Source organism: Stegostoma tigrinum, chromosome 28 (genome assembly GCF_030684315.1).
Source record: "Stegostoma tigrinum isolate sSteTig4 chromosome 28, sSteTig4.hap1, whole genome shotgun sequence".
Lineage (NCBI taxonomy): Eukaryota > Metazoa > Chordata > Chondrichthyes > Orectolobiformes > Stegostomatidae > Stegostoma > Stegostoma tigrinum.
Window position 1 is genome coordinate 22,639,867 of NC_081381.1, and position 18,562 is coordinate 22,658,428.

General features: G+C 42.1%; 1 protein-coding gene across 1 annotated transcript in view; it reads right to left on the reverse strand.

The window, feature by feature from the left end:
* LOC125466601 (uncharacterized) overlaps positions 1-17,945 on the reverse strand; it is a 34,826-nt gene extending 16,881 nt beyond the window's left edge. Inside the window, exons 1-5 of the mRNA XM_048561318.2 lie at positions 16,319-17,945; positions 3,717-4,301; positions 2,697-2,767; positions 1,006-1,114; positions 168-295 (exon numbers count right to left, since the gene is read on the reverse strand). Of these exons, the coding sequence (XP_048417275.1) occupies positions 168-295; positions 1,006-1,114; positions 2,697-2,767; positions 3,717-4,301; positions 16,319-16,572 (1,147 nt within the window). The 5' untranslated portion in view covers positions 16,573-17,945. The remainder of the gene's footprint in view (positions 1-167; positions 296-1,005; positions 1,115-2,696; positions 2,768-3,716; positions 4,302-16,318) is intronic.
* Positions 17,946-18,562: the final 617 nt, after the last annotated feature.

Sequence of the window (18,562 nt, forward strand, 5' to 3'; positions counted from 1 at the left end):
CTTTTATAAATGTTGAGACCTTCAGATATCGCCAATGTTTTGTGCTTCATTACATATTTTCAGCATTTTTCTTTTTACCTCAAATTTGTTTCTCCAAATCATTTTTTCAACAGAATTGCAGATACGCAGAACTAACCTGTTTGTAATTTACTTTTCCAAGTCCATACCTGCTTTTTTGATATAGGTTAGAGATGGAGATGGGAAGGTTCTACTGACACTGACTATACGCTGAATCCTCCCTAGAGCCTTATTGTGAACCTTCTTATACAAGAACTGCACGGCTGGATCAAAACGTCTGCACAGACACAGAAAAGAGATATTAATGCCAAAGAGAAGAGTCTACTTCTAATAACACATTGGTACAAAGGATCTTATTATAGGAAAATAGCAAACAATTGTTTAAAACTGCGTTTTGGAAACTAAAAAATCCACTCAAATTCCCAAGATCACTTGCTCCAAAAGTAGGAGAAAGAAGTCACATGGGAGAACATGTTGCAAACATCAACAATATCACATGACTTGGGAACATTCTTACAAATAACATATCAGGCTTCCCTGCTTGTTATCTTTTCTTCCTAATTTCCTTTTAATCTTTTTGCTGAGGTATGGCCACACGCGACCCAGCAACGTCCAGTACCCCATGTAAACCATCATTTTCCAAGATTAAACCAGGTAAATCACAAAATTTCGGGAGGCATTATTGCTGAAGCTGTCTAGCTGATGGAGGCACAAGCACGTGCACATATACATGCACTTCCTAGATGTGATCAGGACCAGGATTCCTAACTGAATTATTCCTTTCCCATTCCTTTACCTTGCTAAGATCAGGGAGCTACGCAGAGGCTGAGAACAAGTTGAGGGTCTTCATTTTTTGTACCACACTGGGCAATACATTTAAGCCAGAGACGGTTGCACCCACTCTTTAATTTAGCAAATAAGTTACAAATAAAACAACCTATATAAATGGAATTCCAGCAATGATCCCTTTGGGCAGGATTTACTCACTTATACAGACCACAGACCAGAGGTTGCCCACATCTTGCAGCTTCATCGAAACATGACTCAGCCAGTTGTTTGTCTAAACTCAGTAACTTTTCACAGAATACCCCTTTACCTGAAACAGAAAGAAAACAAATTGATTCACCACGTAGTACTGCTATTTAAGCTATAACTACTTTTCACAGCACTCTATAGTAGAGTCTGGCTAAGCACAGCAAAGTAGTTTCCAATTTGTGCGCAGTCAGGAAATTGGATTGCTAAGCTTAGAGATCGAAAGTAAGAGTGATTGGTACAACATAAAACCTTCCAATGAACCCAGCTAGAGAGACGAAAATGTTCATTTTACAGGTTAAAAAACGACTTCAACTTGTATCCTGTGCAGGAATGCAAAATAGATCCTAGAAGAAATTTACCAGAAATAGATAAGTTTATGTTCCATAGAGCTTTGAGGGAGGCGGGGGAAACATTCAATGTTCAAGGGAAATCCAACGTTCTGAAGGAAATTTTGTATGACAGTGCATCTGAATGTGAAGCGTACATAGGATTAGCCATTGTCAATTCAGCCAAGTAATTCTCCACCTGACAACCCATGCTCTCAGTTGAACAGTGGCCACTCAAAAGAGGTACTTCAGGATTTTGTATTTTTGTAGCGCTAATTATTTATCTTCAGGGACATGAGGAGAAAAATAAAGGGATAAAAAGCCACACAGAAATTTTGTGGCATTAATGAATCTCCAATGACACTGACTACAAGTCAGAGAGTTCTAAGGATAGAAACATTACATCCATCAAACTATGTAGTATAATTCCTTATATAAAGGATAGATGTGTGGCCTTTTAAGAATACAAACTCCAACCCATGTAAAATAACATTACAATAATTGAAAAATGATCACTAATCTAGCTGGGATGAAAGCCTCTAAGTTTGTTTATGGTAAGATCAACTTGTGGCTCTAGAACTTTCTGTATGTGAAGATCTCTTTTGTGATTCAAAAATAACAGTTCCTGATCTTATTTATAGTTTTGATTTGAAGAGCGGGGTGAAGAAATTGCATTTCACAGAATTAAAACGTGATTGACAGGAAGTATATAGCATTGTAAAGCTATAAAACAATGATTGATGCATATCAGCCAATTAAGTTCATAACCTCAATTCATATAAATAAACAATCAGAAACCTATTAATTTCACATTACTGGTCAAACTTGGTAATCACATGATGCATCCATCTCGATTTTCTTCATTGTTAGAAAGCGTATTTCCACTTGACATTGCTCTGATCCCCACTTCCACTTCAGAGACTGTGCTAATCATTAATTTACTGCAGTTACACAGGTGGAAGAAACAACGCCAACATCTTAATCAATTGGTAATTACTTACACAAAAAAAATCAAAAAGCCACCAAAATACAGGACTTCATGATAAATTCTTACCAAATAGATTTTCTAGCAGAAACCCCTAACAGGCTCACAAAGATCATTATTGATAGATCATTTCCCTATGTCTACTCCATATGGAGACTGATACAGAATCCCAAACTAAAGGCAACTTGAGCACAATATAGTTGAGTCAAAATCATAGTGCCAATACAGGTTCCCTTAACCTTTACAATAAACTGGCAAGAGTCTCTTCCTCAATGTTATCATTCCTTGTGCCTTAAATTCCATGCTGTGTTCATCAAAAATGCACACTCTACCTGCACGTAAAGCTTCCAGGACTATTTCCGAGCCTTCTTCTGCCAATGAACAAATAATAATTCCTGAGACACTGCACAAACAATAGTATAGGAAATGGTTAGGCATCTGTGTAGATTAACTTGAAATGCATTTAAGATCTCAATTAATTTTTAAAATCCAAATGCAACTAATCCATTATGAATAAACTTACAGCACTGTGACTGAAGGTTAACAAAGGGCTGTTGGCGTTAGTGAAAGAACCTTGCACTGTTCAGGCATTACATGCAGTTAAAAACAGTAAACACAAACAATTCTAACAATATTGTGGAATCAAACAGGAAAAAATGGAGTCTTCTACTATAGAGAAGATTTAAGTTCTTTTTCTGGATGCTGAAGAGGAATCTGGATCCACTCACCAAAGAGCGGCTAATCAAATTCTGTGTTAATTTAGATGATGGCAACCAGATTCAAAAAGTTGAGAACTATAAAGGACTTTGCAGTCTACAAACTAGTTCAAGGAACTGTTAGCAAGAGAGACAGCCTGAGTTTACTCTGCTCCTATCAAGTAACAAAACTGTTATTAGTAAATGAATATGGATTCTAAGTAAAATTAAATTCCTCCAGGATGATATCCCTTCCCTGGCAGATACTTGCACTCCAGATCTGTAGAAGATTCTTGGGCAGTTTGGTCAAATCCATGGCTTACAGGTGTTGCAGGAGCGCCCACTTACAAGGGATGTAAAGCAACAAAACAAATAGAAAAACGAAGTATTGATACAAACATACAAAAGGTGAGAAAAGATCTCAAGGCCATTCACGCACATCCTGGGTGTCAATGGTACAAACTTATTCACATTGTCCTCGAATGACAGGCCAAGGAAGAACAAAACTTGTCAAGTGCAGAAAAAATTCCAGGAGATTCCACTCACTCAGTCATCGTGCAGACTTTCAGAAACCACAGTGACCTGATCTATCCCAACCATCCTGCTGTCCACAACAAGCAATCCTGTGCAGAATTAATATGATGTTAATAACCGTACCGTTTGTCATTGAGCACAATGTCAGCATCCTGCCCCCGTAAGACCCTGGTGTTTGCAAGAACGTCTGCGCTGAAGGAACACTCCAAGTCCTGGATGCAATCCTCTACAATGTACAGCAAGCAGCAGTCACTCTCTTCTTCAATGCTTTTAAACAAAGCTCTGTTGCCACTGCATACACCAAACAGTGCCAATCCAATGCGGCTGCCCATCAAAACACCATTCCCATGTCGCCCCACTGCCATGTTGGAAGCAACATTATTGGGAGCTTCAGGAAGAAAGTGCCTTTTCCCACTGGGTCTCGAAGATGGTGAATGACTAAGGACTTGAAAGCCATTGTATAAAGGTGATGAACGTGATGGGCAGTTTAAGGTAGCCATGTCATGGCAGATAGTCACTGTATTGGTGGTAGAGTTGGATACACTGGTCCTGAATGAGATCATATTCTGGTGGTGAGACACTGGAGGTGAAATGTTGTTGCTGAAGCTGGTGGAACTCGGGTTGGGTTGAAATACAAAAGATGACGACTGTGGTAGAACAGATTGGTCGAGCATGGACATGCCAGCAGCAAAGTCTACAGGAGGGGACCTAGGAAAGAGGTTATAGCAGCAAAACATTAAATAACTTAAAAAGAATTATGAAATTTTTAATGTCTACAAACTCCCCTGTCACAAAAATTCATTTGCTAGATGCAGTATACAATTGAGCTGACGATCACAAATATCCCAGGATTGAAATTAAATGAAAAATAGAACAGAAATGCTGGGTGAGGCACCCAGATGTGGAGAGAGAAAAGCTGATATAACCTTTCATGTCTGAAATGACCCTTTCAGGATCAAACTGTACCAATTCCAAAGAAGAATCATTGGATTTAAAACTTAACTTTGTTTCTCTGCACAGAGGCTGCCAGTCCTGCTGAGCTTCTTCAGCACTTTCTGTGATCACCTCAGATCTCGAGAATCCACAATATTTTATTTAAATTACCATTTGAATCAGCTATTATGGCAGAATACAGTTATACTTGGTCTCAACGTTAGACGGCACAATTCTGGGGAGTGGGGGGGGGGGGTTGCACCCACATGCGCTAATATACTGCTGATACTGCATGTATCTACTTGTGTATGGCTGGACAGAAGAGTTGAACACCACTGTGAGATTTCCTCGCTCCACCAGATATGATAGCTTGTCAACACTCATTACTCACGGTCATTTGTGAAAAATAACTCAAAATAAAGTATCTGATAGAATGCACCGTGTCCGCCCAGCACAGCTGTTCCTATGTTAGAAGACGACTTGCATTTAAACACTGCCCTTCATGATCTTAAGAAATCAACAACAATTTGCAGCCAAGCAACGCCTTTGAAGCGTGGTCCCTGTTCCAATGAAAGGAGAAAGCCAGGGAGAAAAATCAGCTCGGTCCTTAAATCCCACTTCAACACATGGACAGCACCCTTTACGTCATTAACAGATATTCAACTTCTAGCCAGATCTCTGTTTCAATTTGGAAGCTTTGCTGTTACCATTAAGATCCATAGAGTATCCTAAACACTGTCACTCATGAGAAAGGGAAACAAAACAGAACAAAAACACATTGTGTAGGTCTCAATCTTTGGCAAGAGAATTGTGCAAGGTGGATTTGTTGAAACTGCAAAGCTTCAGTCCAGTTTGGTCCGTTTATTATCCTATAATGATATTAGTTTGAAGAATGCTCCGAGAGTACCAGACTTCAAGGGTGACCTTAAGATTACTGGACTGACAATAGGAATCTGGCTGCATTAACTGTACAGATTCTTTGTAAATTAACATGGAATGAAATTCTAATCATTAAGGTTCTGGGTAATTTTCAATTAGGAAATGGGAACATTATAAAACTAGCTGATCTGTCAGCTTGGCTGAAATGGTAGGACTTTCACCTTCGTTAAAAAATACATAGATCAAATCCACACAGGATTTACAAATATAGGCTAGACATTGTGTCGGATGCTGCATGTTACGATGCTATCCCTTGGATGAAAATATAAACCATTGTGCCTGTTCAAATTGTTCAAGTATATTTTAAAGATTGCATTACATAACTGGATGAACAACGGAGAATTCTCTGGATGTGTCAGGTATAATTTTTTCTTTAAACCAGCACCACCAAACGAGCACATGTAACAACTTTAATGCCTTTGGAAAAACTGTTAAGAAAAGACAATGGGGTCCTGTACTGATTGTTACTGCGCAACTTTTTCTGGTCAGTGTTTCTATTGCAAAAGGCATAAGGAACAAATCTTCACAGCATGCAGCAAAGGCAATTTTCTCTTCTGAAATTCTGTATTGCTCGCAATTATTTGGAAGCTCCATAAATGTTTCACATCTCAACATTTTTGTGTTTTTTCTCACCTTTGACAAGCTAAACTACGATTACTTTTTGAAGCTTTGGAACCAGTCCGACATCTATTACAGCCAAAGTTTACTCAGAAGATATTCCATTATTCTATAGCTGTCAACAATTCAATTCAATCTCATTAAAAAGAAACTTGGTGGACTGAGAAAATTTGTCAAATTCTATCTTTTAATTATCAGCTAATGGTCTTTTTTTATTTTGCCTTTTTTAAGTATTAACTCTGCAGAGTACAAGTCTTTTGCCTGTGCTTGTGTTTTGCAATTAAAAGGGGAGAATAGTTCTAATTCTGGATTACGTCTTAGTTGATCAGTTTTGTCACTTCTTTACAGAAATGACTTTTGTTTTATAATGAACTACTTTTGAGCGAAAGAAACCTGGCAAGAATCTCTTTTACTCTAAAATATTATACCAATGAGAAAACAAGTGGCCAATTTTGTGGCTGAGTGAAAAACATTCAAATAAATGGTGTGAATCAGAATAGGGAGGGTTTGACTACCACAGTAATCTTCCAGTCGTAGTGGTGTTGGGCTATGTTTTTGAACCGCTGCAGTACATGGGATGCAGGGACACCCACAGTTCTGTTAGCAAGGAACTTCCAGGATTTAGATGCAGCGACAGTGAGGGAATGGTGATATAGTTGCAAATCTAGCTGGTCCAGTTCAGTTTCTAGTCAATAATAACTCTGTGAATGTTGATAAATGGGGAACTCAGTGATGGTAATGCAATTGTCCATGATATGCCTCCTGTTAACTGATGAAAAATGAATGGTTACTAAAGTGTATACTAGAGGACAACAGTCAAGAAATAAAATTTCAAAACATTTTTCAAAAGCCACTTACTGGCCAGAGCCTTCAACTACTTTGTAAAAACTGTCAAGGCTGAACAGAAAATGTTGACTTAGTCAGATGGAATAGTTGGTACAAAGCATGATCAAAAATTATGTCAAAGGGAAGCAAAGGTTGTGCACTGCATGTGTCCACATTACACAAGGCATTTTTTGGGTTATTCACCTGCGGCAATATATTTTACCAGTTGATCCAAAAGATATCTATGCTTTTCAATAGCAGTAACCTTTGTCATCCAATCTTTTCTTAAATGATGTGTGAGCTAATTACAATTCAGCCATTTCTCCATCTCCAGCCTCTTGCGGATCCAAAACTTCATCGTTCTGCCAGTGACTGCTGCGCTTTCAGTCACCTAGGTCCAAGGTCTAGAATTCCCTCCTATATATCTGTGCCTTGCTTTCCTTTAAGAACACCCTTAAAACCTACCTTTGATGGAACTTTTGGTCACCTACTTTTTAATACTTCTTTAGGCGGGTCATGTCAGATTTTACTTTATAATAGTCCTTAGAATGTTGTTTTTAAACTTAATCATGGTACATAAATGCAAGTACAATTGAAATGGATAATTCCTCAAACCAAAAAGCAGCAATAGCACAAGACCTACATTTTCGTCACTGCCCAGACAATCAGTGTACACCAAAAAAACAGAAAAAGGACACAAGAATAGACAAAAAAAAGCTGTGCAAGACAGCATTTTACAAGAATTTCAAATAATCTTGCACAAACTACTGATGCATTGTTTAAAGAAATCAAAAGGTAGCCTGTAAGAAGTTAAAGAAGGGAAGGAAAACAGTAATACTGACAAGCAACTATGTTCCTCTGCTGTAGCTATTATTTACCGGCTTTCATATCTTCCCCTACTATTCAGCAACTACTTTATTCATCTTTGGCATTACTTTGTGGAGCACTTTTCTAGATGAATGCATCCGCGAAATATAAGTTGCAAGAGAAACAATCGAGGCATAAAGGAATAGTAATAAAACAACACAGATGATGGCCTAAGATCAAGTAAGATGAGAGCAAGTGACTGTGCAGCATAAACACCAGTCTGGACCTGATCAGAAAAATGAACTGTTTCTCCAATGTAATTCTTATCCAATTCCGTCCCTGAGATGTTAATTACCATCCCATGAATTTTTATGTTCCTTATCTCCTCATACAGGGGTATGCGAACACTGTCTCAACTTCCTGCCCGAATAGGATTGGGTGTGAAACATATGTAGGGGTGTGAAACATCCAAAAACACAATAAGCATTAAGTTCTGTAATCTTTATGGCTCTACCCCCACCGCCACCTACCCCTGTTTCTGCTGAAACGGCCAGGTCAGTGACCTTTGATCAAGCCAGGCGGTTGTCACCACTTTAAATCGCATCCTGTTGTTATCATACACTTCGTGATGATCAAAGCTGTATCCTGTTCTTGTTTTAGCGACGTGACCACATACTCGTGATGTTTCAGATGTAGTAACTGTTTCATGTATCCACCCAATTCCAAGGGTATAAAAGCAGGGACTGTCCCCTGTTTGGGGACAATCGCTCACGATACTCAGCACTCTGCGCTGGGTTGCGTATAGCGATCATCTGCAGCTTGTACTTGCTTAATAATAAAGGGTTGTGTTTTAGTAACCAGGTCAGTGTCTTGATCTTGCATCAAGTCTGCGACGGTCTCTGAAAAACGAACGTAACATCCCCTACAAACAAAAGTGGCCAAAACTCCAATGGGGCCTTGAAGACAAAGGCAACTTCTAAGAATGTAATAATTTGATCAAGCTGAGCTAACAGGCATTCACAGCTACTGCTGCTACTTCTACCTGTGTCAGCTCACTTCAAAATGCATCAAATCAAGAACTTTATGGCTTTATACAATTAATGATTCACAGCTTTCTCATTTTCCCAGAATCACATCCTGTTTGATCTTCCAACCAGCCCAGTAATTTCATAAAGTTTATTTCTCTAAAATAACAAAAAACTGGAGGGGACCCATCCATTCTATATTTGATGATTACACATTTTAAATATTTTCTTTATTCCCCAGAACAATATATTTTAAATACAAGGCTTTTTCCTGCTGATTGGCAGACATCCACTACCACTGTTCACGGTCCAATCAGATTTTACACTCTTACTAGGACTCTCAAGTGGAGAAGTGGAGAAAAGGAAATTTGCAACAGATGAAGTCGAACACTGAGGTGCAATACAGAAATGTGTGTATGGGTGTGTGAGTGGATGAACGTGTGGGTGTGTCATGGTGGGTGGTGAACTGACTCTTTTAGAATCTAGTAACTCTTTGAAATCCGTATGCGATGCCATCAGAATCAGAATCCAGAGAAAGTTCCTGCTCATCACTGAAGTCAGCAACTCGGGCACAAGACTGCCATGATAGGGTCTGGTTGTGATTTTCATGCAATGCATTGGACACTCAGCGTTGAACATGGGGTATGAAGAATGAGTAAGTTATCGGTGAGCAAGTGTGAAATTATACGCAGTATGTCAGCACTTTCAGGACAAAAGTGAATCAGAATACACAACTGAAGCCACCTGACATCCCTTGCCAAGACATATGGATGCTGTTCTTTCAATGTTCCTGGCTCAAAATCACCTCCTTCCCTAACAGTATTGAAAGTCTACCTGTACCAAAATGGGCTGAAGTGGTTCAAGAAAGCAGCTCACCACTACCTTCTTGAAGACAACAAAAGATAGACAATATAAACTGGCTCAGCCACACATCACCTGAATAAATTTAAAAAATGCAAAAATAAATTTTTAATTTTAAAATGCTGACTAAAACTAGACCAACATGAGAGTTATATGTGACTCAGTCACTTCACAAAGGATGTCAAAGATGATCAGCTTTTGGCACTCTCCATGAACAATCATTTTAGAAACATCTACAGCTGCTCCAACCATAAAAAGACACACGATTAACCGCTTTCCCAGTAGAACTACATCAGCCACATAAACAAGCATTTATGGGTCCTCAACAACTCAACTTCAGAAGGACACGAGGAACCATCCTTTAACATAGTATCACTTTGAAAACCAAAGGCCATCATTCACATCTCCTATCGTGAATGCACAGAGTGAAGTTGTGAAGGAGGGAGGTGATTACACTTACAAAACACTATTCAAATAAACATTTGCTGCCTGTGTTAAATTGATATCCTCTTGCCTGCAAGAAAACATTTTAACTGTACCCCTTCTGGGAATGGTTGCAGCATTCAGGTCATTGCAATGCAATATGGTCTTTCAATTTGTCCAACTCAGTTGATGTTGACTCTCGAAAACACAAGAACAGGTCCTGAAGTATATTTGAAGGCTTTCTCTGCCTCAGGTTCATGAATGCACCTATGGGATTTAACTCATGCACAGAAGTGAAGCTTGAGTGACTTACAGCATGACTACAACCCCCAGACGAAGACAAACTGCATCGGACAGATTTCTGTGAAGTATGGTTAGAAAGGCAAGCAAAAGCAGGGGGAAAAAAAGCAGAATTGGACGTACTGACCATGATTAACAGCAGAGCATGCTCAGAAAGCAAACAGCCCACTTCCATTCCTATGGTACAAACTGCTTCTTTTCACAATATCAAATGGCAGCACTGTGTTAACTGAACCTTGATGCCAGTGTTAACGGAGCAATTGAAGACACTAAGGTACACTGCGTACATCTCAAAACCATGCCAATGCCAGACAGGATCAATTAATGTAATCAAAAGAAACTGATCTGCACAAATTAATTGGTGTCTTGAATATAGTCAGCATAAATAAGTGTAGGAAGGGAAAAGCAACACACATTAACCTTCTCAGATCAACTCACAATGTGAGCATTAAAGAAAATCTGGGATGGGGACGGACCGTGGAGCAAGGGGTATGGACCACAAATAACCTAGCTTAATTTTTTGAAAATTTGTACACATCACCAAAACTCAAAGACAAGGAAGGGACTTTAAAAAGACACAATGAGGGTAAATGGCATCCTGCAAGTATTCACACAGCACAGAGACAGCGTTGCTAAGAGGATCCAGTAATCAAAGGGTTCTGCAAAATGTTATAGACTTGTGAATCTAGCCATTTACAACCACTATGGGGAAGTGAACAGATGTTTTATTACATTAAAAGCACTGTTTGAAAGTTATTGGCTGGATGATAAAACCTTGTTGCAGGTTTGAGAGAGAACAGTTACAATCTTACTCTTAGTGTGATCTGAGTCAGCCTTTGATTGATGAATTTCATCTTCAAAAGACTGTTTAGCAACTACGTCTCTGCAATGCCACTCTAGCTCCACATGTAAGCTGCCATCATTGTTATAAAATATGGACTAACAATTTGCAACTTTAATCAAGTGATTTCAAAATCTGGAATCTTTCATAGATTGAAATTGTTTTTTGAAAAAGGAGAAAACACTGGCTTAAAAATGGCCACTGTGGTTAACTGGGCAGATTGAGCCAAGCTCATGAAACAATTAAGAAATAACAAAATCAGTCTGAACTGGAATTAACATTTCATCTGAAGGCACTGAAACGTGGTCTCCTATTTTAATTTACACCTTTCTGGAAACTTCACAAACTGGGAGAGAAACATAAGAACAGCAGGCGACGAATCTGCCCATGAGGTCTGCTCTGTCTCACCATACGATCATGGATGACATTACCAGTTCAATGCCTACTGCCTCCCCTCCCACAAACTATCCCCACATTTCTTTACATACTGGTATTTAGAAATCTGTCAATCTCTACTTCAAATATACTCAATGACTGAGACAATGTCTCATTAGTATTATTGTGTGTTTCCGAATCCACAAGGACATGGGTTCAAATTCTATTATGGCCATTCAGTTCTATCAAGTCTCAAAGGAGGAATTAAACTGGATTGACTTTGAAAATGACAACAGTAAACACAGCCCTGCTAACACTGTAAAGTCTTCCTTACTAACATCTGGAGGCTAGTTCCAAAATTGGGAGAGCTGTCTCACAGACTGGTCAAGCAACAGTCGGACATAGTCTTCCTCATGGAATCACACCTCACTGATAATGCCCCAGACCATCACAGTGGTATCACTTCAAACAACATCTCGGTAGCATCATTACTGATCAAACTGGTTGAGTCCTAAAAGGCATAACTGCTAGACTGAGTCTGCAGAAGGTCGATGAACTAACAAGAGGGAAACACACTTCCCAACCTCACCAATCCATCTGCCGCAAATGCACCTGTCAGTATCATTAAGAGCAGCCAAGGCACAACCCTTGTGAAAGTGAACGCAAAGTCTCATCTTCAAACTGGGAATATCCTCCACCATTTTGTGTGGTTCTATCACCACATTAATTGTGACAGACTTTGAACAGATTTAGCATCTGAAGACTGGGCATGCTTGAGGAGTATGGGCCATCAGCAGCAGCAGAATTGTACTCCAACACAATCTGAAACCTCAGACTAGCATATCCCTCATTCTTCTACTACATCAAGACAGTGGATCAACCCTGGCTCAAACAAGTATGCAGAGAATCATGCTAGGAACAGCACCAGGCATAACCAAAAATGAGGTGCCAACCTAATGAAGCTACAAAAGCTGTTCTCCAAAAACTTACATACCACGTTTCAAGGCTGGAATAATACTCTGAGTTAAGCGAAGTTCAATTATCATAGTTAATTGTTACATTAAAGAAAAAGTAGACTTCAGGAAGCAGTTAATGTTTAAAACTCTCCCACTCACGAGCTAACATTGCAAATGAAAAGTCAACTGCACATTATCCATTTTGAAATAAACAATGACACCAAGCACGATGACAAGAAGGGTGCCGACCCAAAATGTCAACTATCTTGCTCCTCTGCTGCTGCCTGGCCTGCTGTGTTCCCCCAGTTCGACTTGGTGTTATGTTTTTGGTATGAACAGAGAATTAAAACTGGAAGACACTCTTGAGGCACTTCATTCCAGCTCTGATGGAATGCTAAGGCAACTGAAATTTCATCTTGTACAAAATGTTGAACTGAAGTTCTGTCTGCTGGTAACCTACATTTCAAAAATAGGTTAAGTGTGTGGAATAAAGCACTTCTGACATGTTTCCAGAAGATGGCATAAGGCTTCCCACCTGCCTTTGCCACAAGGAAATATCAACTATTCAATGATGGGCACCCCTTTCTTAGGGGCTTACACATCCCTGCTTTTCATGCTGCTGAAGTCTGAACAGGAGCAGGAACCATAGATAATGGGAACTTCAGATGCTGGAGAATCCAAGATAAAGTATGAAACTGGATGAACATAGCAGGCCAAGCTGCATCTTAGGAGCACAACCATGACTGTTTTACTTCCCATTCCTCATCTGCAGGCACAGCGGGAAATGCCGTGACTATGCTGCCATCCTCACTCAAGTTAGCTAATTCAGAACAAATCACGGGCAGCACAAACGACTATTCAGTTTGTGTAACTCTGCAACAAACTAGGCAGTGTTTTCATTCCAAGATAATAAAATGTGAGGCTGGATGAACACAGCAGGCCAAGCAGCATCTCAGAAGCACAAAAGCTGACGTTTCGGGCCTAGACCCTTCATCAGAGAGGGGGATGGGGAGAGGGAACTGGAATAAATAGGGAGAGAGGGGGAGGCGGACCGAAGATGGAGAGTAAAGAAGATAGGTGGAGAGAGTATAGGTGGGTATGTAGGGAGGGGATAGGTCAGTCCAGGGAAGACGGACAGGTCAAGGAGGTGGGATGAGGTTAGTAGGTAGATGGGGGTGCGGCTTGGGGTGGGAGGAAGGGATGGGTGAGAGGAAGAACCGGTTAGGGAGGCAGAGACAGGTTGGACTGGTTTTGGGATGCAGTGGGTGGGGGGGAAGAGCTGGGCTGGTTGTGTGGTGCAGTGGGGGGAGGGGATGAACTGGGCTGGTTTAGGGATGCAGTTGGGGAAGGGGAGATTTTGAAACTGGTGAAGTCCACATTGATACCATATGGCTGCAGGGTTCCCAGGCAGAATATGAGTTGCTGTTCCTGCAACCTTCAGGTGGCATCATTGTGGCAGTGCAGGAGGCCCATGATGGACATGTCATCTAGAGAATGGGAGGGGGAGTGGAAATGGTTTGCGACTGGGAGGTGCAGTTGTTCGTTGCGAACTGAGCGGAGGTGTTCTGCAAAGCGGTCCCCAAGCCTCCGCTTGGTTTCCCCAATGTAGAGGAAGCCGTACCGGGTACAGTGGATGCAGTATACCACATTGGCAGATGTGCAGGTGAACCTCTGCTTAATGTGGAATGTCATCTTGGGGCCTGGGATAGGGGTGAGGGAGGAGGTGTGGGGACAAGTGTAGCATTTCCTGCGGTTGCAGGGGAAGGTGCCGGGTGTGGTGGGGTTGGAGGGCAGTGTGGAGCGAACAAGGGAGTCACGGAGAGAGTGGTCTCTCCGGAAAGCAGGTGGGGATGGAAAAATGTCTTGGGTGGTGGGGTCGGATTGTAAATGGCGGAAGTGTCGGAGGATGATGCGTTGTACCCGGAGGTTGGTAGGGTGGTAGGGTGGTGTGTGAGAACGAGGGGGATCCTCTTAGGGCGGTTGTGGCAGGGGCGGGGTGTGAGGGCTGTGTTGCGGGAAATATGGGAGACGCGGTCAAGGGCGTTCTCGATCACTGTGGGGGGAAAGTTGCGGTCCTTAAAGAACTTGGACATCTGGGATGTGCGGGAGTGGAATGTCTTATCGTGGGAGCAGATGCGGCGGAGGCGGAGGAATTGGGAATAGGAGATGGAATTTTTGCAGGAGGGTGGGTGGGAGGAGGTGTATTCTAGGTAGCTGTGGGAGTCGGTGGGCTTGAAATGGACATCAGTTACAAGCTGGTTGCCTGAGATGGAGACTGGGAGGTCCAGGAAGGTGAGGGATGTGCTGGAGATGGCCCAGGTGAACTGAAGGTTGGGGTGGAAGGTGTTGGTGAAGTGGATGAACTGTTCGAGCTCCTCTGGGGAGCAAGAGGCGGCGCCGATACAGTCATCAATGTACCGGAGGAAGAGGTGGGGTTTGGGGCCTGTGTAGGTGCGGAAGAGGGACTGTTCCACGTAACCTACAAAGAGGCAGGCATAGCTGGGGCCCATGGCCACCCCCTTAGTCTGTAGGAAGTGGGAAGTAGGAAGTGTTTTTATTCACTAGGTTATCCAACAAAGTGGTTTTCAGACCTTAAGGTTTAAATTAAAGGGATTACAAGGATAACGTGGAGCTGAAGCAATCCGATGGTCTGCACGTGAATGCAAGGTTTTGAATTTATTTCTTCAACAAAGATAACCCTTGATCATGCTGACAGAATCAAGTCTATCACTCCAGTACACAACAGAACAAAAGATTTTTAGTAAAATGAGGGACTTTTAAGACCTCATCAAATGTAATGGTTGCCCCTATCTTTGTTGTTATAAATCTTTGACTCACCATTTCCTATAATTTGCTGATCTTCCGGCACTCGATTTCTTTAGCATTGTTATCTCTCAGGAAGTTGGTTCGTTCAGTTGGCTCGACAATTAGTTTGTGAAGGAGAGTAACACTAATAGCATGGGAACAAATCCTGCACTGCCTGAGGTTATCATGAAGGACTCTTCTTTTCAACCTCTCCCCTTGCCCGAGATATGGTGACCCTCAAATTAAACCAACATCAGTTGTCTCTCTCTCTCTCTCTCTCTCTCTAATGAGAGAGCAACCCTATGGTCTGTTAAGACTACAGTAACTTAATCTGTGATCCAACACAAATACGCTGCTGTCAAATATATAGTCTACTGGATAAGCAAAGTGCCACTGAAACAAAACATACTCATTTAAAAATTTAATTGCACTTTGTTTAGAACATTCATCAGTCTGCATCAAAACATCAGCATATTTGCTACCTGAAGAAGCCTTCTCTTCTTTACAAATACACTCAACCACAGTCCAAACCTCTCACATATATTCATTCTTTCTTCATTTTTAAGTGTTTCCCCAAGGCATCGATTCTTGCTGAGAAAGGCTTCAAGTGCCACTTCAATCCCTCATCTAAGTGGTCATTCATGAGGGGGGGAACAAAACAGCAAAATTTCGGCAGAATATTTAACTATATGGGATATCACAGTTTCTCTCGATTTGGCCCTGAACATAACACTCCTGCCACTTCCCAGCTCAAATCAGAGAAATGAACACGGTAATCGATTCTTGGACCCTCCTGTTCTCTGTAGCACATACTGTCATTTAAAGCATTGGCTAATCAAATTGCAGATTATTTAATAAATATTACAGTTTTGCATGATGCATGTTTCAAACCATCCTGGTTGAATCAGTGCACTTGCTATGTTGTGAGGTGCATGCATACAACAGAGGAACAGGTAAACAACCTCGCAGATACGTTGACACTTTGCACAATTTCTCAAAGCAATTTGTTTCACTTACATCAGCAACGTTGTAGCATGAAGCCTGGCTGAAGTATGCTTCTCCAGTCGTTTGTTGCGGTAGTGCCTAGCCGATGCCAAGTGTTCTAAAATGCGGTCCCTCCGAGCACTCATTGGAATCTCACAGGATTTACAATACAAAATCTCCACTAAATCTCTTTCTCCTCCTTCCTTTTGCTCAACAACATGCCTTTTCACAGACAGGTCACAGAATTCAGCAGCATAATCGTGCAGAGACTTTTTCTTCCTTCCCATGTTGAAAATACGAATTCTTCTAATTTCCAGATTATATTTTCGATATCCCAATAACCTTTCCTCTCCAATGATCCCAATAACTATATGCCTCTGTACTGTGTAATGAATAGTCTTTGTAACCTTCCCTTTATCCCATCAATATTCACTCCTCCGTTCCAATCAGTATTCTAACTTGCTTTGTTCTATTTGTGTAACGTCATATGGCGCCAGTCTTGTTTTAACTGATTTCAGACCTTTACTGATTCCCTCTGATTTGCATTTAAATATTTTCAAAGTAAATTACTTTTCTTCTGATATTTTATATTCCTTCACTTCACATATTTAGTCTGTCTTTTTTCGATTTCTGCATTTCTTTAGAAGCTGTTTTACATTATATTCTCCTATCTGACAGTTTGTTTCTCACAGGCTTCTCCCCTGCTTTAATGTAGACATCATTGCCCTACTTATTCTATATTGCTCCCTGTCCGCTTCATTAATTTCATCCTCTTCACTTTGCGGTCCTCATTAATATTCTCCACGGTGTTTTTCCTCAGTATCTCTCTGTTCTTGTTTTTGCTTTCTGAAATGTTAGTAAAATATCTTGCTTTCACCAGGGGCCCGTTGCCCCTTCTCCCGACCCCCAGAGTTGCTGAATTTCGTCCCTTCCCTACAGGTTCTAAAATAGCCCCTTTCCCCTTATTTCGGTCTCCCTCTTCAGGTTTTGCTATTCTTCCACCACCCCCCCCCCCAACCTCCCCAGTTTAGTTTTTCTCCTTAACTGGTTTTATTATATTTCTTCTTTCCTTTAGGGTCTACCTCTGCAGTTTGTTATTCCACCCTCACTCATTTCGTTTCTCGGCTTTTGTTCGTTACACCTTGTTCCACTGTTTTCTACTCCTTCCCTGTTTACTGTTTGCCTTTCTCCTCCCTTCTGTTGTATCTGCTGTTTATATCTTCCAAAGTCTCGATCTCCCTCCCTCGCGCCTGGTTCAATTTCCGCTCACTCTCTTGTCCTTTTTCCCCCCTTTCCTTCGTCTCGCCCTCTTCCTACACTGATGTTTCCTTCTGTCCCTCCGGCCCTTCCCTGATTATCTCCCGTCTCCTCTGATAGGTTTCCTTCACCACTCTCTCTCTCTCCTGTTGGGTGCTTTACCACCTCCGTGCAGTTTATTTACTGCCTGCTTTCTCCCTCTTTCCTCCGAATATTTATTTTATTTCGTTTCCAGGTTCTGGCGCGGTCCCGATGCAGCTCGAATCGCTCAGAGCCCAGCCGGCCCCGTGGCAAACAAATTAAAAGCAAAGCAGTAAAGGCCCTCGGTGTTTCTGCTGCCGGCCCATCAGCTTCTCACCCAAATGCACGCACTGTCGCTCTCGAAAACCGCATCCACTGCCCTCCCCTTCCGGATGCGGAAATGAGAACACTGCCCGCAACGTTGTCCACAGCGCCCCCTAGCGCCCAGGAAGACTCAGACATCGCCCCATTCAACTCCCCTCCCACCCGACATAGCACTCTCTAGGCGGACTCAGATACCGCCCCCTGCCGCCCAAGAAGACTCAGACATCTCCCCCCACGACGACACACCCCAATTCTCGAGGCGGACTCAGAGACCGCCCCCTGCCGCCCAGGAAGACTCAGGCATCGCCCCCCCCAGGCCACGCCCCCAATCTCGAGGCGGACTCAGATACCGCCCCCTGCCGCCCAGGAAGACTCAGACATGGCCCCACCCCGCCTGGCCTCACCACCCCCATTCTCGAGGCGGACTCATTTACCGCCCCCTGCCTCCCAGGAGGACTCAGACGTCTCCCCCCCTCCCCGCAGCCGCACCTCCCACTCTCCAGGCGGACTCATTTACCGCCCCCTGCCGCCCAGGAGGACTCATATACCCCTCCCCTGCCGCCCGGAGCAGATCGACCGGGCGGAAAGCAGCACCGCCTGCTGGCTACGAGGAGTGCAATACCATTTTCACTGCGGGAGGTGGATAGTGCCGCCTCGCTGCTCTGGTCGATTGGG